This window comes from Saccoglossus kowalevskii, chromosome 4 (genome assembly GCF_978046115.1).
Source record: "Saccoglossus kowalevskii chromosome 4, keSacKowa6.1, whole genome shotgun sequence".
NCBI classification, from domain to species: Eukaryota; Metazoa; Hemichordata; class Enteropneusta; family Harrimaniidae; genus Saccoglossus; species Saccoglossus kowalevskii.
Genome location: NC_140644.1, coordinates 2,549,364 through 2,575,307, shown reverse-complemented (window position 1 = coordinate 2,575,307; position 25,944 = coordinate 2,549,364). Strand labels below are relative to the sequence as shown.

At 37.1% G+C, this 25,944-nt stretch overlaps 2 protein-coding genes across 4 annotated transcripts in view; both read right to left on the bottom strand.

The window, feature by feature from the left end:
• Nucleotides 1-1,056: 1,056 nt before the first annotated feature.
• LOC146746180 (uncharacterized) lies at nucleotides 1,057-3,867 on the bottom strand. Its single transcript, XM_085497654.1, has one exon. The coding sequence runs from the start codon at nucleotides 2,177-2,179 to the stop codon at nucleotides 1,499-1,501; it is 681 nt and encodes a 226-aa protein (XP_085353780.1). The 5' UTR covers nucleotides 2,180-3,867; the 3' UTR covers nucleotides 1,057-1,498.
• Nucleotides 3,868-4,006: 139 nt separating this feature from the next.
• LOC100373746 (TNF receptor-associated factor 2-like) overlaps nucleotides 4,007-25,944 on the bottom strand; it is a 23,347-nt gene continuing 1,409 nt past the window's right edge. For 2 of the 3 annotated variants that reach the window (XM_085497647.1, XM_085497646.1), the window contains exons 2-10: nucleotides 25,196-25,315; nucleotides 18,703-18,873; nucleotides 18,158-18,487; nucleotides 17,943-18,021; nucleotides 9,997-10,098; nucleotides 7,720-7,887; nucleotides 7,386-7,460; nucleotides 6,962-7,048; nucleotides 4,007-5,982 (exon numbers count right to left, since the gene is read on the bottom strand). In XM_085497647.1, coding sequence (XP_085353773.1) covers nucleotides 4,969-5,982; nucleotides 6,962-7,048; nucleotides 7,386-7,460; nucleotides 7,720-7,887; nucleotides 9,997-10,098; nucleotides 17,943-18,021; nucleotides 18,158-18,309 — 1,677 coding nt within the window. In that variant the 5' untranslated portion in view covers nucleotides 18,310-18,487; nucleotides 18,703-18,873; nucleotides 25,196-25,315 and the 3' untranslated portion in view covers nucleotides 4,007-4,968. Of the gene's footprint in view, nucleotides 5,983-6,961; nucleotides 7,049-7,385; nucleotides 7,461-7,719; nucleotides 7,888-9,996; nucleotides 10,099-17,942; nucleotides 18,022-18,157; nucleotides 18,488-18,702; nucleotides 18,874-25,195; nucleotides 25,316-25,414; nucleotides 25,939-25,944 lie in introns of those variants that run through there. The other variant, XM_085497648.1, reaches the window with a different exon arrangement.

The window sequence follows — 25,944 nt, the reverse complement described above, 5'->3', positions numbered from 1 at the left end:
TATCACCCACTATATCGAAGTCTGATTCATCGGACTCCCAGTGTCACGGTAAAACTTTCTTCGCCCACTTCATGGCTGACACTGGTTTCGACGGGGAAATCCGTTCTGTACGAACCCAGCATCGTCTCTTTCAACATATTTTTTGACAGGAGTGATCATTCTTTTGACGTTTTTCTTCTTTCTTCCTCGCTTTCTTTTTCTTGGAAATTTTCGCGTGCTTACTATCTCGTCCATAATTAGTGAATGACAACTAAACTAAAGAATTACTGACAACCCTCTCCTTCTTTGCATATTTTACACATTAATGAAGGAAGCTGCCCTGTTTTTTAATTGGTGTGAATAGAATAATTGTAAAATGTGACCCAGTGATGTATGCCGGCATGTAGCATTTCCTGTGCTATTAAAAATCAAATCCCGCAAAACAGAGTTTTACCGTCGCAGTAACCTCCGGTCTTATAGTACTTGTAGATGAATCTCTTCAAAATTTAATTGTAACCGGACTCACTGTTATCATCTATAAAAACTACCTAGATTTTAGATGATACTTTTATTTTTTACCGAAGTCGTACGAAAAAGTCAACCTTTGCCTTGCGTGAAACACTGGGCCACTATCCGATGTCAAGACGTCGGCTCGGGGGGGGGGGGGGGCACGCTACTATTTCGTTGCCGTGCATTTTGTTCGCATGAGCACATTAGATAAAACAACCAAGTATTTATCAGACAGATTTATTACATGTAACATAATTTACGAATTTAGAAAAACCTAAGCATGCAAGTATGCCTACTTGGTGAAAACTCCTCTGAAAAATGGATTATATAAACCAGGTCCAAGCATATTCTTATCATTGATCAACCTTTACATGTAGTTTGTGGCCTGTTACCAGAATTTTCATGCAATGCATAGCCACCACTAATGACCGTATTTTATTGTTTGCAACCATATTTTGTAAAAGGGAGCCCCCTCCTCCAATGTAACTGCATTACTTCTGGACTAGGAAAGTAACCCCGTGGTCAGACACCTTTCAATGACAAAGCCAAGAAAAAATATTACAGAAATTTATTGTAAGTTTTTATTCTGTTAACATATAATTACATTGAAGTGGTACATTCATGTACTTTTTTGTTTATTCAAAATTTGTTGTTCAAAAGCGATTGTTTTGTCTTTGCTGTACTTCCTGTCTAGAAAGGCAGCAATGCACACATCTTATCAGCTGTGTGTAAACTGTTTGTAAATAGCAAATAAAGAAAGTGGCTCAACTTAAAACTATTTACCCTCAGTTCAGTTATGTTTGTAAACCATGCATATTAATGAGATGCACTAGTTGGGTGTACACTGGATAAACAAAAACTTGGCCATTTGTTTGCACACAAGAAAAAAATCAGTTTACTTGTACAAGATATTTTTTTTTCAATAAAATAAAAACACCAATGTATGTAGCATGCCTTAGGGAGCTATTCGTGTGATTTTCAAAAAAAAATGTGAAAAGTGCCCAAAAAACTATTCTGCTACCTTAAATGACCTATCCGTACCAGACAACTCAATCCACTTAAGAAAGTAATTTTTTAGCCTGACTATACACTGATCACAACTCTCACCATGCTCGGGCTTGAAATTCATAAACCTCAATCTATAGCCCTCCTCCGTCAATTCATATCTTTTTAGCAAAGCTTCTTTAACCAACCCATAATCGGATGCTGCCATATCTGAAAGCCTAGAATATACATCTAAAGCTTTACCAGTTAACAACGCACTTAATGACGTAGCCCATTTGGATTTATCCCACTCATTGCTTGCGGCAAAACGCTCAAAACGTAACAAATAGCTATCCAACTCATCCTTCCCATCAACAAAAGCAGGAAGCTTAGGTGATTTTGCTAAATCAGTGTACCTACTATCAGGGTTTCTACTTAGAGCACCTTTTAAGTCAAGTTGTTTCATTTCTAACTCATGTTTTCGCTGAGCTTCATTTTCTTCAAACTCAGCCTGCTGTCTTTTTCTATCAGCTTCAAGCTGCATAGCCTTCTTTTTCTCTTCAAGCCCTCTCTCAGTCTCTACCTTTTTGAACTCACGTTCTCTCTGTCTTTCTTCACGCTCTATATTCTGCTGTTGAGTTACAAAATCTAACAAATCTGTACCTTCCAACCCAAGCTTAGAACCCGACTCTATTAATTTATCCATATGGAAGTTACACCAAGATAATCAAAATAATAATAACAGATACACAATCTCAAATAAAACACCTATATCAATAATACTATTAGTGGCCGGACACTTACGTTCAGTTTTTTTTTTTTAAATGGAATTGTACACACCAAAAACTCACCGACCGAGCCACACCTTAGGCTATATACCACCAAATATAATAAACAGCTGTCCACAGTTATAATATGACTAATCCTATGCCGTACAATGCGTCCTAGTGATATACAATTATGATTATTGTTACCAAATTTACTCCTTTATGACAATCATTAAATTACCATTAATAAACTCGCCAAAACTATTATATTACATTAAATCTACTAATGCCCGTAGCAATTAGAAATTAGTCTCGAAAAGGCGGACACATCAGCTGATATCTCGATAGTTTCACACACAGTGATAAGCACCTTCACGCATGAGTTCACTACCCCCGCAAGATGTACGGTGTTCAAGAGATACCAACCAGCACTGTCACAGCAAGTGATCTACAATGATCAAATTATCGCCTGAAGAACAGGACATTTTTTTTCTGCTATCGCTACCTCGGGGGGGGGGGGGGGCAAGCACATGTTCGCGAATTTTCTCAAAATTTTCTGGCCTAACTTCAGCACTTGAAATTCAAGAAACAGAAATAAAATACCACAGGATCCCTATAACACAAGAAAACACACTCCCGGACGAGCCCCCATATGTCACAGAACGCTATAACAAAACCAGTACAACAGATCACTCACCATCAGTCCTCGCTAGCTACTCCGCTATCTTAGCCCCGCTTGTGTGTTTTTATCCTGCCACAGAGGGCGCACCACGTAAAACCACTTATGCAAATTAATGTAAGAATAAATAATAAGAATTCATGACAGAATATAAAAAAATCCTTAAATAGATATGTTATAAGCTTTATTTGAAATGAAGTTTTCAGTGAAAATAATATTGCAGTATGTCCTATTTGTTGAAATATTTGGTCAAATATCAGTATGGCCGAAGCTGTTGCTGGCTGAAAGTTTAGTATTTTCCTCTGATTCGTAGGAATTTGAAAAACACGTTTCCTAACTTGCGTAATTGGGAATTTGGATTGGATTCAAGACTAGTAAATATATCGCTTATAAGAAGATAATTAAATTAATTATTTGATTATAGTTTGTACGACAGCTGACTGTGAATAAGAATATCAAACTCAGGACCCTACAATATCAGTTCCATTCAAGTTTGTGTAGTAATTTTAATTTGTTCCTTCCAAAAACTAAATTGAAATCACTACACTTGTTTGATAAGTCTAATATTGCTAAGAAAAAATAGTGCCAGCGCAACAATTTGTCGATACTTTGCCCCATATACCAAATACGCCGAGCTATACGTTAAGCGCAGACGACGTGTATCATGAGAATACGGCATATACTCAGTCAGTATGTGGTTCGCCGTGCATTCTGGGACATATTCGTCAATTACTGATATCACGTAGGTACACATATATTTAACCCCACAATATTGTTTTACGTGGACGAGTGATCACCGCCAGAAATTTGTTTCAGTCCAAGCCATATTGGTGTAATGGGAAGTACTGAATAATAATGTCGTAAATACGCACACGGGTTTGACAAAATGGACCATTTTTAACGCAACCAGTAGTCACTGGGCTGTATATAAATCCAAAAGCTATGCACAACTTCCAGGCAGCGCGTACAATGAAACAAGCTTGGATGACAAGTGACGTCACAATATGTGATTTGCATTTTGTATCGCTTCTCTGCATTACGTCACACTGTTGAGATACGCACGTTATGCATGTGATAAAGAAAATCATTGAAAGTAATTGTCTTTATTTATTAAAGACACCGTTCACCAGTATTATTAATTGCAGGCACATTACAAATGCAAATGGGCGAAATGAAACTAATTTAACTTTTATAATTATCATAATCTCTAATGTTATAATTAGTGAATTTAGCAGAAAAGCAAACAAGTTTTACGTAAAATGTTTCCACCAAATTATCGTATGATTATACACAATATTTAATTTATGCTCATCAAGATATATCGGTCATATCCTATGAGATAAAACTCAATATATTTAATACTATTTGACTTCGTAGAATGAAACGTAAATGCTGTTACATAGTGATTACTAATACATTAATTTACGAACAGTAGCTATTATCAACTGTATACATGTGGTGATTAGTAACGGATTCAGCAATGCGGGATATCACCTAGGTCAGAATAAATTGTGAGAACCGGTAAGACCGTAACTTAGATACTTTGCATTTTGTATCGCTTCTCTGCATTACGTCACACTCTTGAGATACATAATTGTCTTTATTTATTTATTTTTGAGGATAACTATTTTTATGGGCTGTTAAATAAACTAAATAGCGATACAATATGTACAAACAAGAAATAACTACCAATAAATTATAGTAGCTTTCGTTGGATTTAGCTGCTTACTTATTTATTGCCCATTGATGTAAATGTTCAAGGTTACATCATTCTTCACTCTCGTCTGATTGACGCTCAAAACAAAAATTCAATGTGCAGCGGAAACTGTCACGTGTAGGACGGCTCCAGCTTATTAATGCGTCCCGCGGAAACCTCTACTCTTGGATTTTTTACTTGCCCTGGAGATAGGAACAGTACACGGGACCTACAGCTTTGCGTTTCCCTAAGAAAGAACGCCATTCTCCATATATGTGCAAATATGGGAGCCGAACCCGCAATCTCCCATACAATGGGTGGACCCGCTAACCATCAGGTTCCTGTATATACGTTCATCCCAAATCTGTAGTGTCAACAATCACTTTGAGAAATGCCACGTCATCTTTTACGTAAGCGTGACGTGGACTGTGAAGCTGGGATAATGGCATAAACAGAGGGCACCCACTAGCAATATTCATATCATTCTTAGGTCGTTGGAACGAGTTTGACGTTGGATCAGGTCGGAAAGCGTCGACGACATGGTCTCGATTATTTTGATCCAACCACATAAAAGTTACCTTCTGTCGAAAGGGCCAACGTAAGATGGCGTCGTTTGGACCCCGCATGATGACGAAGAACAGTGAGACATGATTCCCCTTGCCCATTCCATCGCCGTTAAGATATACCCGTGCGCACATCTTGTAACCATGACGACCAGTAAAGAAGCATTGTGAGTAAACGGATGTGGTCTTCCCCGATACAGCTTCCTGGCAACGTCGATTGAAGTCTGCTATTTTCCACACCATGATACCATCATACGATGCTAGTTCCAAAGTCTGAATCATCAAATTCTGCTCCGCTAAGGCCACGTCCTTCAGGGCTATTATCCTATCTTGGGATTTAATCTTTCTTTCCAGTGATTCGATAAGATCTCGGTCACGTTTTTGTTGTCCTTCAATAGTATGTACAGCCTGTGCGTCTCTTTCAATTTGACTATTCAATACTGCTACTATTCCCTCATAAGTCGAAAGCTTATTTTCTAAAACGGTATTTTTGTTTTTGAGTTCCTCTGCTGTCTTTGAATATCTCGTCATTGCTGCGTCAACTTGCTGTATTGAGAAAGCCGCTCCAGATGATCTGTCAGTACTAAAGCGACAGAGACTTTCTTCCATTGTTTTGATACTCTGAAACAATTGTTCAATCTTCTTGTCAGTACGCGCCTGCTGCTGACAAGTGGTCTGTAGGGAATTTCTGTCCAATGCCATGTCCTCAAATTGGTTATTCAGATCAAGGCAAGTTTTTAGCAGCATACCTTGATGCATATGTATATATTCACTGTCATGATCATGAACGCTGCCCCTTGGAAGCTGAAAAATCCAAATGTGTAGGTCAATTATCTGGAGATAGTGGGAATGAATCGACGTCTACTAGAATGCCTTGCTCTTTCATCGCCACAGGCAAGTGTGATGAGCTATTCTTGCAATGGACGCTAGTTCGATGAGTGAAATAGATGCATATGGATTTGAGGTTGACAGGTACGATGGAGCTGAGGTTGACAGGTACGATGGAGCTGAGGTTGACAGGTATGATAGAGCTGAAGATAACAGGTACGATAGAGTTGAGGTTGTCATGTAGGACACATATATTCGGGTTACATCTGTTAGGTGCAATAGGAAATACATAACAGACACCGTTCACCAGTATTATTAATTGCAGGCACATTACGAACATATAAATTCGCGGAAAGCTTGGTTCCAACTCACAACCACGGCAATTAAACAGACATGCCCCTTACGTTATACGCACTGGTCCAAATAGGTAGACTGAAAAAGTGTTCACATGCACTTATAGTTACTAAGATGAATATGATATATTACATAGAGTGTTTATAAGACACATTCTATTAAAGATGCAATGTGGATGAAAACACATATTTTTACATATTGTTGTTTGATATGGCATGTCGAGAACCGAAGAATGAGTTATCGTAACTAGTATGGTAATTTTGCCACACATTCTATGGCATTCGTTTGATGAGAAATGCAAACCACTAATACGCATGCGCAGGGATTGTTGTTGTACGTACAAAAACATGCGCATTAGAAAACTTCAACGAACGAATAATTAGCTGAGTGATAAAGTAGCCTTTTTAGTTCATAATACATACTAATCCAATATATTCATATATCCAAAATGCCGTGTCACAAATCGTTATAAAAAAATAATTAGTGCACGTTCTCGACCATAATGCATCTTTAAAATGGCTGTTGCAAACGTAGATTGTAGTTAATAATGTTATTGAACGTGCTTTTTATGCTTCTAGCCCTATATATAAACAGCACCTACCAAAACATCACACCCAATCGTTTTAAACGAACAGTGGACTAATTTCATGGAGCAATCCCCATTCTCAGGATCCTGGTGGCGTTTCAACTGAAATTAAAAAAATGAATCGACTATTATTATTACGATGACAGTTCACGCGATACACAGCGCACATAGTTTTATATAGCTTGGGTTTTTCTAATATATAAATACTAACATGGTTTTGACCGTAAGATTTTAAAATTGCAGTCAACACAATATGATGGCAGTTCACGGATTAAAAAAGCACATTGTATTATAAATTGTGGGTTTTCGTCACGGTTATATGTAAATACTAAGTTCGTTTGTAGCGTAAAAGCATATAAGGATAAAGCATTATCATTATTATTTTACAAATGGTACCCCATGTTAATTACATTTGTGAGATTCGATTCGCTCAGCATACCTCTTTACGTGATAGGGTGTCTTGGTTACAGTATTCACATTTCACTGGGTAGTTATCGCAGACTCGATTATGTTCCTGTAATATAACACATGGCGTTAATCAACTATTGACTTGCAATCAATTTAGCAATGATGCTATTACGGAGAAATCACTTACGCTCTGATCCAAATGACTAAAGAAACAAAGAATTGTTTTCATTTATATCTTTATGATCAAGCTCGTCGAATTAATTAATATCATTTACTGATTGATAGTTAAAGGTTTGCCATGATTTATAAAACACATATATCAGCCAAATATTAAAATAATACTATTATCTTCAGAAACCCGTTACCTTTATTTCTCTGTACGGTATTTGTTCAGTGCAATATTTACATTTAGTAATCCTCATTGGACAGTGCTTGTCAAGGTGTTCTGAAAGGTTGCTTCTTTTCATCGAAGCACCACATCCTATTTTATTAACACATGTAATTGTAACATGCGGACATAAAGTAACGTGATCCTGTGGGAAAAAAAGTATGAATTAGAATCCTGAAAATCACATATAATTGCTCTAAATGAGTTATTTTCAAATAAGCTGTGTTTATTGTGTTGTTTAGCATTGACATAAAGGAATAGTCATCGTTGCTTATTCTTACATTATAGACATTTAAGTATTAGGCCGATGTAAATGAGTTGCATTTCAGCTTTATATCCAATACGTCGACATTGGTTGACTCGCTTCGGTTCCCAGACTACATGAGTTTCCATTAACGTGGTTGTCGTGAACAAACGATTGCTTTAGTTTTTTTGCGAAATTGCCGAAAAATGAAACTCACTCGCTACAATGCGTGCAAAATGGCTTTGCGAGGTTAAATACAATACACTTTCTAAGAAAGCCACGTAATAAAAGACAATTTTACATCGGTTCATATGATTGAATGCAAAAAATCATAAGCTACAATCATGACACAAAAATGATATCCTTACTAGGTTAAATGCGAGACAATATTTTTGGTGCAATTTTAGTGTAAAACAACTGCTACAAGTCATTGAAAATGACACAGTCCTCGTTAAATGTTTGAAAGTTCTCTTTGTGCTCGTCATATTAAAGCGGAGGGGTTGTCGCGAGCGTGTCCTTGAAACTTGAGTTCCAAGTGGCGTATACAACAGATTGTTTACTTACATCAAAACACATGTGTTATGTGTAGTAGAAATATGGCCAAAATAAAAACAGCCGTTATTCGGCCATCTTTGATCTGAGTATGAAACACACTGATATGTATGATGTATGTGCCAAAAATGGTATATAAATTGTGGAAATATAGTAGTAAGGCCAAAAAGTCAGATGGCTGTCAATCGGCCAGCTTTGACAAGATTTTGAAACAAATTGTCATGGACATGCAAACTAACATATATAAAGTACATGTATGTGGCAAATTTGAATGAAAACTGACAGAGCACGTCCAAGATACCGCATAAAAAACAAAAAACAAGATGCCTGCCAGTCGACCATCTTTGATCCAATTGCGAAATAAATCGTCATGGACATGTATCCTAACATGTATAATCTATGTACCAAGTTTGAATGAAAACTGACAAAGCATGTCCAAAATACAACATTTTCAAAAAACAAGATGGCTGCCAGTCGGCCATGTTAAATCAAATCGCTAAACCACTGCATGTGCATATGTCCCACATAAAGTACGAGGCACATGCAAAGAATGAACGGAATCGGTCCAATGGATTCTGAGATATGACTCCAGACGGACGCACAGACGCACGGACGCACGGAGACCGAATTATAAGTCCTCGTTTTCGGACTTCGTCCGAACGGGGACTAATAATTCAAAATCTATAATGCATATTACATAGTATAACCTATGGAAAGCCGTACGGGACCCTGCTGCGTCAATATAAATTGCATGGTAAAACATATAGCTTCAAAATTATGCTGCTTCTTCAACAAATATGCGATTTCCGATGTCTACGTTTACAAATTGGAGTAGTAGCAATCAGCGCAAAACTTATTCACCGTCGTTGCTAATTAATTAGTAGTTGTCGCAAAGCGAGTTGTAGTAGTCGCGATTTAACGGGTGATGATGTGTGGAAGTCACTAACACACTACAGCGTATTTGTCGCTGACGCGGTTCCTTAATTTATAGATGACGACATTTCATTTTCCAAGTTGACGAAGCAAACAAGTCCCCCTAGTAGACGACGCAACTTGCACTTTTCAAGTTGTCGACGCAAAACGAGTCCCCCTAGTAGACTTTGCATTTTTCATTCCAAGTTGACGCAGACACACTTTTTTCTAGTAGACGACGACGCATATAGCATTCATACTCAAGTTGACGCAGACGCATTTTTTCTAGTAGACGACGACGCACATTGCATTTTTAAGTTGACGCAGACCGTTTTTCTGGTAGACGACGACACAAGATGTACAGTGCATTTTCAAGTTCGATATCCGAACGGGGACTAATAATTCAAAATCTATAATGCATATTACATAGTATAACCTGTGGTGCACCATAGCTACAACAAAAGCTACATAGTATATTTGGTTATTAGACAATATCTGGTTAAATCAAAAGTAACAAATGTCACCTCTTGAGGGCGCTCTACTCACGTCATATTCTTTAAGTAAGCCAAGCCAGTCGCACTCCTCCTGCACGATACAACTGACTGTCATCTGATGTAATTCACGTAGTATAGCTCTATCTGGATATATCTGGAATAATGAGAAAATTGGTCACGTGTCGTGAACGCTTTATTTTTTTGTAATATACGTTGAGGTTCACAGAAGACCTAATGTCATTCACTGACTAGTGTGGAGATGTGTAATGCTATCTTAGACCGTAGATCTCTCACGGAATTTGACATTATCTGTATTGTAGTTTCAGGACATTGACAGCATGTTATGCCATATGTAACATCTCTATACACAAAAGCTGTATTTGAAATAAAAAGTTGCAAACAGTTTTAATTTGAAGAGTAAAATATTATTCTAACCATATAAATATATTATGTTCATCGTAATCACAATATAACTGCAATATAACGACACCCCCAAATACGAATGCAGCATTGAATTAGTAAGACGCGTTGTAATTGGTTTACAAATTCCGTTAGAGAAAAGTGAAATTTGTTGTAAATTAGGAACCATAATTTGAAACGTACAGAGCATCGAATATGAATCGCACTTCTCTGTAAATCACGCAATTCATGAAACATATTCAATATTTTGATAATAATAATGATTTTTTTTATTCCAGTATAATAATCTTATATAAAACAGAAGTAAGTACAACCAGACATCAGTGAGAAGTAAATTAAATATCTAGAAATAGCTCAATTGAGAGTAAAACTCGCTTCAGACTCGTGTAATAGTTTATTCGCACTATTTTGAAGACGTGCGTATATTGTATACATACGCCTAAACGCGTCAAAAGCAGGGCCATTTTTAGACATATACCTACACCAAGAACTGCAGTCACGTGATAGTCCCACAATTGATTTGATTCATTTCTGACTATATTCTCACCATGAAAGTGAACAATTCATTCAAATACAAAAGGGCGAAATTAAACGACTTTAACTTTTAAAATTATCATAATTCCCAAATGTTATAATTAGTGAATTTAGCATAAAAACAAACAAGTTTTACGTCAAATGTTATCACCGAATTTTATCGTATAATTATACACAATATTTAATTTGTGCTCATCAAGATATATCGGTCTATGAGATAAAACTCAATATATTTAATAATATTTGACTTCGTAGATTGAAACGTAAATGCTGTTACATAGTGATTAGCTAATACATTAATTTACAAATAATAGCTGCGCACATGTGGTGATTAGTAACGGTGTCAGCAATGCTGCAGCCATTGCCGCTGCATATGAAAGTTATATTACATTAATCCATGGACACATTACAACAACTGCGTAGTCGGCATGCTGCCCTGAAAATCGTCATTATTAACAAAGATGGTGTTTGAAATCATGTCCTATGATTTAAGCTATTGAAAGCTTTACTGGCATCCAAAGAGTACACGTATACTGGATTATCCAATCTGTAATGGTAATTAATATTTTCCGTCATAGTATATACACACTATACTATACAGTACAATGATATACTACCCAGTGTGATGATATACTACCCAGTGTGATGATATGCTACCCAGTGTGATGATATATTACCCGGTGTGATAATATACTACCCAGTGTGATGATATGCTACCCAGTGTGATGATATATTACCCGGTGTGATAATACACTACCCAGTGTGATGATATGCTACCCAGTGTAATGATATATTACCCGGTGTGATGATATACTACCCAGTGTGATGATATGCTACCCAGTGTGATGATATACTACCCAGTGTGATGATATGCTACCCAGTGTGATGATATACTACCCAGTGTGATGATATATTACCCAGTGTGATGATATATTACCCAGTGTGATGATATACTACCTAGTGCGATAATATACTACCCAGTGTGATGATATACTACCCAGTGTGATGAGATATTACCCAGTGTCATGATATATTATCCAGTGTGATGATATACTACCTAGTGCGATAATATACTACCCAGTGTGATGATATACTACCCAGTGTGATGATATACTACCCAGTGTGATGATATATTACCCAGTGTGATGATATACTACCCAGTGTGATGATATACTACCCAGTGTGATGATATGTTACCCAGTGTGATGATATACTACCCAGTGTGATGATATACTGCCTAGTGTGATGATATACTATCCAGTGTGATGATATACTGCCTAGTGTGATGATATACTATCCAGTGTGATGATATACTACCTCGTGCGATAATATACTACCCAGTGTGATAATATACTACCCAATGTGATAATATACTACCCAGCTGCAGTGTGATAATATACTACCCAGTGTGATGTTAGACTATCCGGTGTGAAGATATACTACCCACTGTGATGATATACTACCAAGTGTAATAATATACTATCCAGTGTTATAATATACCACCCAGTGTGATAATATACTACCCAGTGTGTTGATATATTACCCAGTGTGATGATATACTACCCAGTGTGATAATATACTACCCAGTGTGATGATATACTACCCAGTGTGATAATATACTACCCAGTGTGATAATATACTACCTAGTGTGATGATATATTACCCAGTGTGATGATAAACTACCCGGTGTGATGATATACTTTCAAGTGTGATAATATACTATCCATTGTGATGATATACTACCTAGTGTGATGATATACTACCCAGTGTGATAATATACTACCCAGTGTGTTGATATATTACCCAGTGTGATGATATATTACCCAGTGTGATGATATACTATTCAGTGTGGTGATATACTACCCAGTGTGATTATATACTACCCAGTGTGATGATATACTATCCAGTGTGATTATATACTACCCAGTGTGATTATATACCACCCAGTGTGATGATATACCACCCAGTGTGATGATATACTGCCTAGTGTGATGATATACTATCCAGTGTGATGATATACTACCTAGTGCGATAATATACTACCCAGTGTGATAATATACTGCCTAGTGTGATGATATACTATCCGGTGTAATGATATACTACCCAGTGTGATGATATACTATCAAGTGTGATAATATACTATCCGTTGTGATGATATGTTACCCAGTGTGATGATATACTACCCAGTGTGATGATATACTGCCAAGTGTGATTATATACTACCCAGTGTGATGATATACTACCCAGTGTGATGATATACTATCAAGTGTGATAATATACTATCCGTTGTGATGATATGTTACCCAGTGTGATGATATACTACCCAGTGTGATGATATACTACCCAGTGTGATAATATACTACCCAGTGTGATGATAGACTATCCGGTGTGAAGATATACTACCCACTGTGATGGTATACTACCAAGTGTAATGATATACTACCCAGTGTGATAATATACTACCCAGTGTGATGATATACTACCTAGTGTGATGATATACTACCCAGTGTGATGATATACTACCCAGTGTGATGATATACTACCCAGTGTGATGATATACTACCCGGTGTCATGATATGTTATCCAGTGTGATGATATACTACCTAGTCCGATAATATACTACCCAGTGTGATGATATGCTACCCAGTGTGATGATATATTACCCAGTGTGATGATATACTACCCAGTGTGATGATATACTACCCAGTGTGATGATATACTACCCAGTGTCATGATATATTATCCAGTGTGATGATATACTACCTAGTCCGATAATATACTACCCAGTGTGATGATATGCTACCCAGTGCGATAATATACTACCCAGTGTGATGATATACTACCCAGTGTGATGAGATATTACCCAGTGTTATGATATATTATCCAGTGTGATGATATACTACCTAGTGCGATAATATACTACCCAGTGTGATGATATACTACCCAGTGTGATAATATACTACCCAGTGTGATGATATATTACCCAGTGTGATGATATACTACCCAGTGTGATGATATACTACCCAGTGTGATAATATGTTACCCAGTGTGATGATATACTACCCAGTGTGATGATATACTGCCTAGTGTGATGATATACTATCCAGTGTGATGATATACTGCTTAGTGTGATGATATACTATCCAGTGTGATGATATACTACCTCGTGCGATAATATACTACCCATTGTGATAATATACTACCCAATGTGATAATATACTACCCAGTGTGATAATATACTACCCAGTGTGATGTTAGACTATCCGGTGTGAAGATATACTACCCACTGTGATGATATACTACCAAGTGTAATAATATACTATCCAGTGTTATGATATACCACCCAGTGTGATAATATACTACCCAGTGTGTTGATATATTACCCAGTGTGATGATATACTACCCAGTGTGATAATATACTACCCAGTGTGTTGATATATTACCCAGTGTGATGATATACTACCCAGTGTGATAATATACTACCCAGTGTGATGATATACTACCCAGTGTGATAATATACTACCCAGTGTGATAATATACTACCTAGTGTGATGATATATTACCCAGTGTGATGATAAACTACCCGGTGTGATGATATACTTTCAAGTGTGATAATATACTATCCGTTGTGATGATATACTACCTAGTGCGATGATATACTACCCAGTGTGATAATATACTACCCAGTGTGTTGATATATTACCCAGTGTGATGATATATTACCCAGTGTGATGATATACTATTCAGTGTGGTGGTATACTACCCAGTGTGATTATATACTACCCAGTGTGATGATATACTATCCAGTGTGATTATATACTACCCAGTGTGATTATATACCACCCAGTGTGATGATATACCACCCAGTGTGATGATATACTGCCTAGTGTGATGATATACTATCCAGTGTGATGATATACTACCTAGTGCGATAATATACTACCCAGTGTGATAATATACTGCCTAGTGTGGTGATATACTATCCGGTGTAATGATATACTACCCAGTGTGATGATATACTTTCAAGTGTGATAATATACTATCCGTTGTGATGATATACTACCTAGTGCGATGATATACTACCCAGTGTGATAATATACTACCCAGTGTGTTGATATATTACCCAGTGTGATGATATATTACCCAGTGTGATGATATACTATTCAGTGTGGTGGTATACTACCCAGTGTGATTATATACTACCCAGTGTGTTGATATATTACCCAGTGTGATGATATACTACCCAGTGTGATAATATACTACCCAGTGTGTTGATATATTACCCAGTGTGATGATATACTACCCAGTGTGATAATATACTACCCAGTGTGATGATATACTACCCAGTGTGATAATATACTACCCAGTGTGATAATATACTACCTAGTGTGATGATATATTACCCAGTGTGATGATATACTACCCAGTGTGATGATATACTTTCAAGTGTGATAATATACTATCCGTTGTGATGATATACTACCTAGTGCGATGATATACTACCCAGTGTGATAATATACTACCCAGTGTGTTGATATATTACCCAGTGTGATGATATATTACCCAGTGTGATGATATACTATTCAGTGTGGTGGTATACTACCCAGTGTGATTATATACTACCCAGTGTGATGATATACTATCCAGTGTGATTATATACTACCCAGTGTGATTATATACCACCCAGTGTGATGATATACCACCCAGTGTGATGATATACTGCCTAGTGTGATGATATACTATCCAGTGTGATGATATACTACCTAGTGCGATAATATACTACCCAGTGTGATAATATACTGCCTAGTGTGGTGATATACTATCCGGTGTAATGATATACTACCCAGTGTGATGATATACTATCAAGTGTGATAATATACTATCCGTTGTGATGATATGTTACCCAGTGTGATGATATACTACCCAGTGTGATGATATACTGCCAAGTGTGATTATATACTACCCAGTGTGATGATATACTACCCAGTGTGATGATATACTATCAAGTGTGATAATATACTATCCGTTGTGATGATATGTTACCCAGTGTGATGATATACTACCCAGTGTGATGATATACTACCCAGTGTGATAATATACTACCCAGTGTGATGATAGACTATCCGGTGTGAAGATATGCTACCCACTGTGATGGTATACTACCAAGTGTAATGATATACTACCCAGTGTGATTATATACTACCCAGTGTGATGATATACTATCCAGTGTGATTATATACTACCCAGTGTGATTATATACCACCCAGTGTGATGATATACCACCCAGTGTGATGATATACTGCCTAGTGTGATGATATACTATCCAGTGTGATGATATACTACCTAGTGCGATAATATACTACCCAGTGTGATAATATACTGCCTAGTGTGGTGATATACTATCCGGTGTAATGATATACTACCCAGTGTGATGATATACTATCAAGTGTGATAATATACTATCCGTTGTGATGATATGTTACCCAGTGTGATGATATACTACCCAGTGTGATGATATACTGCCAAGTGTGATTATATACTACCCAGTGTGATGATATACTACCCAGTGTGATGATATACTATCAAGTGTGATAATATACTATCCGTTGTGATGATATGTTACCCAGTGTGATGATATACTACCCAGTGTGATGATATACTACCCAGTGTGATAATATACTACCCAGTGTGATGATAGACTATCCGGTGTGAAGATATGCTACCCACTGTGATGGTATACTACCAAGTGTAATGATATACTACCCAGTGTGATAATATACTACCCAGTGTGATGATATACTACCTAGTGTGATGATATACTACCCAGTGTGATGATATACTATTCAGTGTGGTGATATACTACCCAGTGTGATTATATACTACCCAGTGTGATGATATACTATCCAGTGTGATTATATACTACCCAGTGTGATTATATACCACCCAGTGTGATGATATACTGCCTAGTGTGATGATATACTATCCAGTGTGATGATATACTACCTAGTGCGATAATATACTACCCAGTGTGATAATATACTGCCTAGTGTGATGATATACTACCCAGTGTGATAATATACTACCCAGTGTGATGATAGACTATCCGGTGTGAAGATATACTACCCACTGTGATGGTATACTACCAAGTGTAATGATATACTACCCAGTGTGATAATATACTACCCAGTGTGATGATATACTACCTAGTGTGATGATATACTACCCAGTGTGATGATATACTACCCAGTGTGATGATATACTACCCAGTGTGATGATATACTGCCTAGTGTGATGATATACTACCCAGTGTGATGATATACTACCTAGTGTGATAATATACTATCCGGTGTAATGATATACTACCCAGTATGATGATATACTATCAAGTGTGATAATATACTATCCGTTGTGATGATATGTTACCCAGTGTGATGATATACTACCCAGTGTGATGATATACTGCCAAGTGTGATTATATACTACCCAGTGTGATGATATACTGCCTAGTGTGATGATATACTATCCGGTGTAATGATATACTACCCAGTGTGATGATATACTATCAAGTGTGATAATATACTATCCGTTGTGATGATATGTTACCCAGTGTGATGATATACTACCCAGTGTGATAATATACTGCCTAGTGTGATGATATACTATCCGGTGTGATGACATACTACCCAGTGTGGTGAAATAAAAAAAATATTGTGAGGTGTGGTGATATTTTGGAGATATTAAACTTATTAAATAGTACAAATGCAATTTTGCATGTTGATGATCGAATTAGATGTATTGTAAACAAAACACTGGTACGCATGTTCACTGACTATATTCTACGTTCTAAATTAACCAGTGGACATGCGTGTCAGAAAATTGTATTGTTTCATCGGACGAATATATACTGAGCTGAATGCTACAACAACAAAGTTTCAGTTCATGATAAATCATAGCCCAATGTATTTATCAACATGCAGCAGGCAATAATATTAAAGAAGAACATGTTCTCGGCCCACATTGAAGCGCCTAACAGTGACTACTTACTTTATTGTGTAGCAGGACTGAGTCTGAATATCCCTCGCTTTCACAACCTTTACAGTAGACGGGACCTGTTTGTGTAAAGCTTTAAAAAAAACACAGAGTAACATTGTATAAACTACTAAATTATAATTAGAATACGTCGAAAAATTGGTAGAAACAAGTAATCATATCGGCCATATCGGTAGTCGATATTATATTTCAGTTAAACATAAACTCACCTAGTTGTTAAAACGTTGAAACAATGTCTGCAGTATCTATGTCCACATCCAGTTTGAATCGGATCTTTTAAAACGTGACGACCACTTGTACACATATGTTTTCCCCCTGGCGAAACGCTGAATATAGGTAGTGGGTATCCGAATTCAGTCATAGTATGATAATTACTATTTTTTTATTTTTTTAATAGCAAAAATATAAATATGTAATAAAAAAATACTTTCGATGTAACACTCGATATAATTGTTCAATTTGGGAATAATCAGTTAAAATATTTTGTGTTCAATTTGAACAGAATTATGGTGGCCGGGTTAAATCAAATGTATCTTTACCTGTAGGTAGAAAAAGAAAACCAATATTTTAACTACACTGTACTTCGTATCCGTACGCGTGGTTCTGCAATACGGCAAAGGGATTATTCAACTATAGGTATCTGAATACGAATATAATTTTACATATAAATGTGGAAGTTTCCACGTTAACAGAGAATCATTTTGCAGTGTTAAGTTATCTACAAAAAATAAATAATGTATTCTATTGAACATACCGCGACGTGTTTGTGGACAGCAGATTCCACCTTCATCCAGTTGTTACCACTTAAGGGGAGTTATCGAACCAATCCCATCTAGTTGATGGACTTTTCTTACGGAGCTTTCAAGAACTCGGACACACGTCTCGTACTCCCCTGGAATCTACTGTCTATCTGAGTTCAAGTTAGCTGGAAGAATGAAGGAAAGTGTGTCTAATATTAATCATTATAAAATAAGTGTTGCACATCAACGTTATTTAATATACCCTTCTCGTAATATCCGAGAACCGAAAATAAATTATGATCAGTTTAAACCTTGGGCTACTCACACGGGGAAGTTATAAGTGTTGTCTCGCCCCAAGGAATAACTTTCCCGACAAATATGAGATATGAGTTAACTTTTTCGGGGAAAAATACCTAAATATGGGCCGCATTTTGATAAACTGGACAATTTTAAGCAAACAATATTTACCTACAAACTTGTTTTTCTAGTTCAAACGGTAGGGTTCGTCAATTTCATTTCGAGTGCCTCATTTGACCAGCGACTATCATGCCTAAATGAATGTCATGTAATGAACTAGCCTCACGAGTACCATGATAAGGAGTGGCCAATCAGAAACTCGAGGGCGACGGCAAAATATATGTTTCATTCACATAGTGTTGTGCTATTGTAATATACCTATTCATTTTTTCACTCTGTAAAACAATTTTTGCTAAGATTTAGGCGTGCATATTTGTTTTATTCACATTGATCTCAGCAGGATGTTTTTCCATTCTGCCACCCCCGAGTTTCTAATGATTCATCCCTAAATACGCATTATCACAGGGACTGTCGGGTAATTATCTCCAATTATTACAGTTTTATTACACTAAAACGTCATGATATATGATATGGGATAAAATGTTTTTTATTTTTATTTTATACATCACGTATTAACGAGAGCGTGACCTCGTGATATTTCCTTCTTAAAATCCCAAACCGAAGTCGTCTCACAGATAATCACGACAGAGATTGAATCGCCTTGCGATTCGCATATTTGTATTTTCTAAATCTGAACATTGTATACACCCACATTGAATCAAGTTAAACCGCGCATTAATAACAATTATTCACTGTTTTTGCGACCAGATAATTACGCGAGGTCACGTAAGCTCATTGATGTAAATTAACCTCACTGTGTGAAAATGTGCCACGGTCTGTAATTGATGATTTCACCTCGTTTTCATACATTATTTAGTTCGTCATGGGCTACGAGAGATCTAAAAATAGAAGTTGGAAATTCCAACTTTTGAATAGCGTCGGCTGCTATATAGAATTACACACAAAGCAATAGGTAAGAGGTATGTACGTACATGATTTTGTAATATTGTATAGTGTTTTGGCGTAACGCTACGAAACACACACAATCGTCACATTGGATTGCATATTACATTAAATGTTGATTGGTTCAATCCGATTTGTTTTCTGACGATATTGTAATTTTAAATAATGCTAGAAATAAATAATTTGTGAGAAACAGTGGAAACCCATTTTGTTTTCATTTAAGACATGATCTAAGCGAATATTAGGAAATATAGTCAAACAAATAGGTGGGAATTTGAAACACACACATAACTATAGAATGATCGTTTTGTAATGTAGCTCAAAGGGGAATTTCGGGGATTACTCGCTTCTGCAGTGTAGGGATACCATAAGACCTTATAACGGAACACTGAAGTCATTCACACCCCCATGTAGTCAGACACAGTCAGTTTCTGGAGTTGAGCTTCGATGTTCTTTAATATTAAGACACGTGAGACACCCCTTGCTAGGTTTCATTTTAACACCGTGACCACACTGCGAAAACGGAAGCAGACGTGGTGTTAATATGCCAGCATGATGCAAACATGACAGTTTCCTTATATTTGTACCACAAACATACGACATATCACCTCGTATTTTAATCAACGTCAATTTTTATAATATTGATCAGCTACATTGTCTGTGAACTTGGTTGAGTCAGTATGTCCAGAGGGACTACTTGAATTTGGCTCATTTAATTGACCATACAAGCGGTGTTACTGTTCAATTGTAGAACTGTATTATTATTAATCATTTTGTTGCCCTCGGCAACCGACCGAATTTTTTTTAATAGGCCCAAATATTAAAAACTCACCATTTTAAGCAGTAAAAAAGTGTTTAATCAAAAAATTAACGATCCCAGACCGTTGTTTGATCCCCAGGGTCCCCGGGGGATAAGTGGCGACTTTGAATTTCGGGTGGATCTGTATTTCTCTGACATGTTCCGAATACTATAATATCCATATACCTCGGCTATTTACGATTATTTACGCTTAGTTTTCTCGAGTTAAACAAAAAATCAGACCGACCGACCAAATTTTTCAATTTTTCGCCTTGAGGGCAACATAAGTTTTTTTTGGGCCTAAATACTAGTATTCATGTTCAAGGGCCATAATCATGATCTTATAGTAGATGTAAGTAAAACTCTTTTGTTTACTAGTTTTATCAAATTGTCTGTCGGAAAATCTGTGTAGCTGTTGTATTATCTCAAACGCTGCCGCCATCAAACAGACTCTTACCGCATATTGTTCATGGCTGGTATTAGTAGATGGATTACGCAACATCCTGTGTGTAGATAGTTATAATGCCGCCTTTCATGTCTGACTTTATTACCAAACGCTTCAGTGAGGTATTAAGAGTTTGTTTTCAGGGGTGGGTGATACCAAGGTGGGAAATGGATGCACATATGGGATTAATTCCTTGAATTGCAATATAGAGGGTTCAGGCTGAAATACAATATATCGTGTTTTCATGTTTCGTCTGATATTTCTGTGGTATTCTGCTGCTGTAAGTAATGCACGATTTGTTCCGAAATTCAGTATATTTTGTGTATTCCAGGGTTATTCGTTTTTTGCTGAAAACACCCCTATTTTTTAATGGCAGAGTCGAATAGTCTCACTCCCACTGGGAAATCTGCATTGTTGCTTGAATGTGAGTTAATTAAACACATTTTCCAGACCGGCGAAAGAGTATGCAACAGCCAATTTTAACAGCCTGTCACGTGATTTTAGTCTGAATGTCAACATGAAAAGAGGCTAGTCCATTTTACGCAGGAGTAATTGGGAGTAGAATATGTGAGGGATAGTATCAACAGAGATATGCATAGTGAAAAGTAATATCTATCCTTCATTTGCATCTCTGAGCATTTCTGTTTTAGTATATTGGTTTGAAAATGTTGAACTTGCATGATTTGCAATGTGTTTTTTTAATGGGACTCCCCTATTGATCGAATCACGGGTTTGAACGAGAACGGCACACCACGTGATTCGTTTGAATACAATGCTGATGGCAAACATGCCGTGTTACTGCGGTACTCCACTGACGGGATGACTTACTAGTACTGCATGCTACAACTTCGCTTGTGATGTTGCTTGTTAGCCATGGATTACATGAATCTTGATTACCAGTCCAATGTTGCTCATTTGACGTTGGTAATCTTTATTTGGAACTGAGTAACTTCCTGGTACTTCGTACTATGATAAAAATCAGTCAACATACATCAAGTTCTCTCAATCGTAGTATTCCATGTGATGCACACCTAATATGCCAAAAATGTTGCTGAACGATTTGAACTGAATAAAAATAGCAGACGAAAATTTGTTTACAAAATAAAAATACTTCGGTTGCCACTTGCCAATGAAAACCGGTAAAAAACAAGCAATATGTTTTCGGCTGTTATCATGGAAGGGACATGAACGTGAAGCTAACGTCTGTTTATAACTAAAACCGGGCACCTTATACGAGGTTCGCAAAATAACATGGCAGTCATTAGAAGTCACTTTATTTTATTGTTAGGACGTATTCAGCCGTTAAATGTATTATTTCCAACCGTTTTGCGATAGTATTTTCTAGATTGGAGGCAGCATTTACATTTTATTCAAAGTTCAAAGCTGCGTTGGGATTCCGTTGACAGTGGTAACAATGTCGGCGCCGGTGATCTCTTTTACCAGTGCGCAACGTAGCCAAAATAAAAGGCATGATCATTTGGGCACTGCTATTACAAGACTTTGGCTGTTGCCATGGTAGCGGTGGGTCAGGATTGTTTTTCCAATTAGTGATGGTACGACCTGCCTGTCAAGTATGAACCGTGACAAAATCAGCCAAGCCAAAAAAAAATCACAGAAGAGTTAAAAAGCCATTCCTGCTGAACAGTTACTCTAACTTCGGGGTCAACTTTCTCATTAATGAAAAAAGATATCAAAAATTCAAATAGTAACTTTTTGCCCACACTCAAGCCGAGTACAATGAGCTATGTCTGAGGTGTTGTATCACAGGGAGTTGGACAAACTTATGTATTTTATTAAATTATTGAATAATAAAAAGTTATATAACTTTTCTTTTACCCCCCTCCCCTTCCTCGTATCTATTTCAAGTATTTTTGTCAGGTTCAAATCGTTCACCAGCATTTTTGGCATGTTAGATGTACATCACATAGAATACTAGGATTGGGAGAACTTAATGTTTGTTGACCACCTGGAATCTGAGTTTTATAAATCTTGAAGGGCTCTCGGAAGATCCACCCGCTGCCTGGACCCGCAGTAAAATCTCCGATTAATATGGAGCCACAACCATCAACATCGATATACCATGAGGTTTCTGCTGGCGACGTTGCGGCGTTACTCAGTTCCAAATAAAGATTACCAACGCCAAATTAGCAAAATTTAACCGGTAACCAAGACTCAGTCTATCCAAGACAAGCAAGCAACATCACAAACGAGGTTGTAGTGTGCAGCTCACGAGTCAGCGACGACCGATTTCAACGAAAGTCATCCCGTCAGTGGAGTACCGCAGTTGCACGGCATGTTTGCCAATGCGCAGATCTGTGGAGGAACTTTTAACTTCAACATCAACCGTATATCGTAGTCGCACAGTTTAAGTTCTGGTTCTGTCGTGGTCCCAACTAAAGGGCGACAGTCGTCGTGTCGCGTCCTGTTCGATATGGGACTCATAGCGACGTATACAACGCGTGTAAAATACATTGTTTATTTACATGAAATTCGAACAAGCGCTGCGCTACGACCACCGCGCTTAAACATCCACGAGTTATTTATTCGGACAATGACTTAAATTAGACGTCTGATTATTTTATTTTTCACACGTACAGCGACACGCGTTCTACACTGACAAGCGTTGCTAGGTCGCAGCACTGTCTTGGAGCATATTAATGGGCAATTGGGTTCCCCGATCTAAATTTCTATCCCAGTTTGTTGCACGTTCTTTTTTTAATATGAAATAATCAAATATGGGACATGTGTATAATAACAGAACCCCACACCCTCCCCGTGGCTTCGCTCGTGAAAGTACGGCAGCAGGATACACCGCATCACTCGTGAAAATAACTTCCATACGCAATGAAAGCCACGGAGAGGGTATCTGTCATAATACTTCATTATCACTGAAAACATTTTTCCCCTGAAATAAATTCCAGTGAATATGCCATTTCCCTCATACTCTATTGAGACACAGCGCAGTGAAAATTGGAATCACATGTAATGCTTGAAAACATGTCATAAAAAATAAATTAAGTGAAATTCTACGTGACTTCATAATAGTTGGAAATGAACACATTACACCCGACCCTACCACTCCATATACAATGTAAACTACACCCCAAAACATCCTTTCACCCACAGTTACTACCGTGTTTCACCAGTGTATTCTATTTGACGTCAGGAGAAATTGAAATAAACAAATTAATTATAATTTCAGCCTCTAGTTGACCACTGATTAAATAAACTACCTCGTCTTTATGTCAACTTGCAGTTATTCGTTGTCTACATCAGTGACTTCAAAATATATGTTTCAATCCCAGGAATTTCACTCGCTGTTAATTGCATGGGAGTGGCAGTCTTTAATGAATTTCTATTGTCATGTCAATTTCTTGCGATTACTCGAACATTTGAACCATATGAACTATGAACAATGCATGTGAAGCCAGCTGTGGGGTATATTCAATCCTATAGATTTCTCATTGTTTGGTAACTATTTGCTGCAAATGCAACAAAAATCAATATAAAAAATATTACCCACACAGTATTCTACAGGTTACTTGTATTTAGTATTAGTATTAGTAGTAGTTGTTTACTTCAACTGTATAAACAACACGTGTTAATTATCTCTGTATTACTGAGAAATAAATCAGTTCTTCTTTAGGTTTGAAACAGTCAACATCGCCTTGTTTTACTCTCTCGCACACACACATACGTCGAACCTTTTCCCACATTGTCAATATACTGGTATAATATAATAGCAATAACCCCCTGCCGAAGTTGGGTATACCACTTGATATTGCACAATTCACTCCATATATGCCGTGAATTGTGCAATATCTCGTGGTATACCTGCCTTCGGCAGGGGGTTATTGCGTAAATACAACATAGCTAGTGTGCTTGTCGGAGTGTTCTATACTGCCTCTGATCATATTCGGTTATATTGATAAATACCACTCACCTCATTGAATTAGCCATATCTAGAGCGGTCTCTAGTTCTTCTGAATATAGCTTTCACATGCCAGCTAGTATATATATATTTAACCTCGGGGAATTCCAGTTTCGTCACCATAATAACCTCCTATAAATAATTATTATACAGCGTGTCATAATTTTGCGGTACTTTACGGGGTATTTTCATCCTACCATATCAAAGTACTATGAAGTACTATCAAAGTACCTGATTATATCGTCGTTCCAGTACAGTCAAGCAAATTTTCTTACTCATGAGTTCCACTAATTACGTACACAATACTGGGTAGTGTATACATTTAAAAAAAAACTGGGTCAATGCTGTCAGGTCGGACCATATATATCAGACAGTTTCGAATGATTTATTTAGCAACATTATGTGTGACGTCATGTTAAAACAGGGCTGCCTAGTGATATAATCATTTTACTGAATTTATAGTGGTGTCAATACACGGTGGTGAACTCAACCAATCAACAGCCTGACGATTGAACTGAAATGAACTGTCCTCCTGTGGCACATTGATTGACCTTTTGAACTGTGTAGCTGCGCGTACATTGGCAACAGTGTGAACAGAACCCCATACAATGTACGCTTGTGATATAAATAGAATCTTACGTGCATTAGCATCACGTCAACCTATATAGCTGGAAAAACCCCTTGCATAGACTGAGTTATATGACCGTTGTAAATATGTGTACTTATTTACAACGATGTTTGGTAATGAATTAAAACACATT

Excerpts from the sequence above, each read along its gene's own strand:
- LOC146746180 (XM_085497654.1), bottom strand. The coding sequence starts at position 2,179 with ATGGATAAATTAATAGAGTCGGGTTCTAAGCTTGGGTTGGAAGGTACA.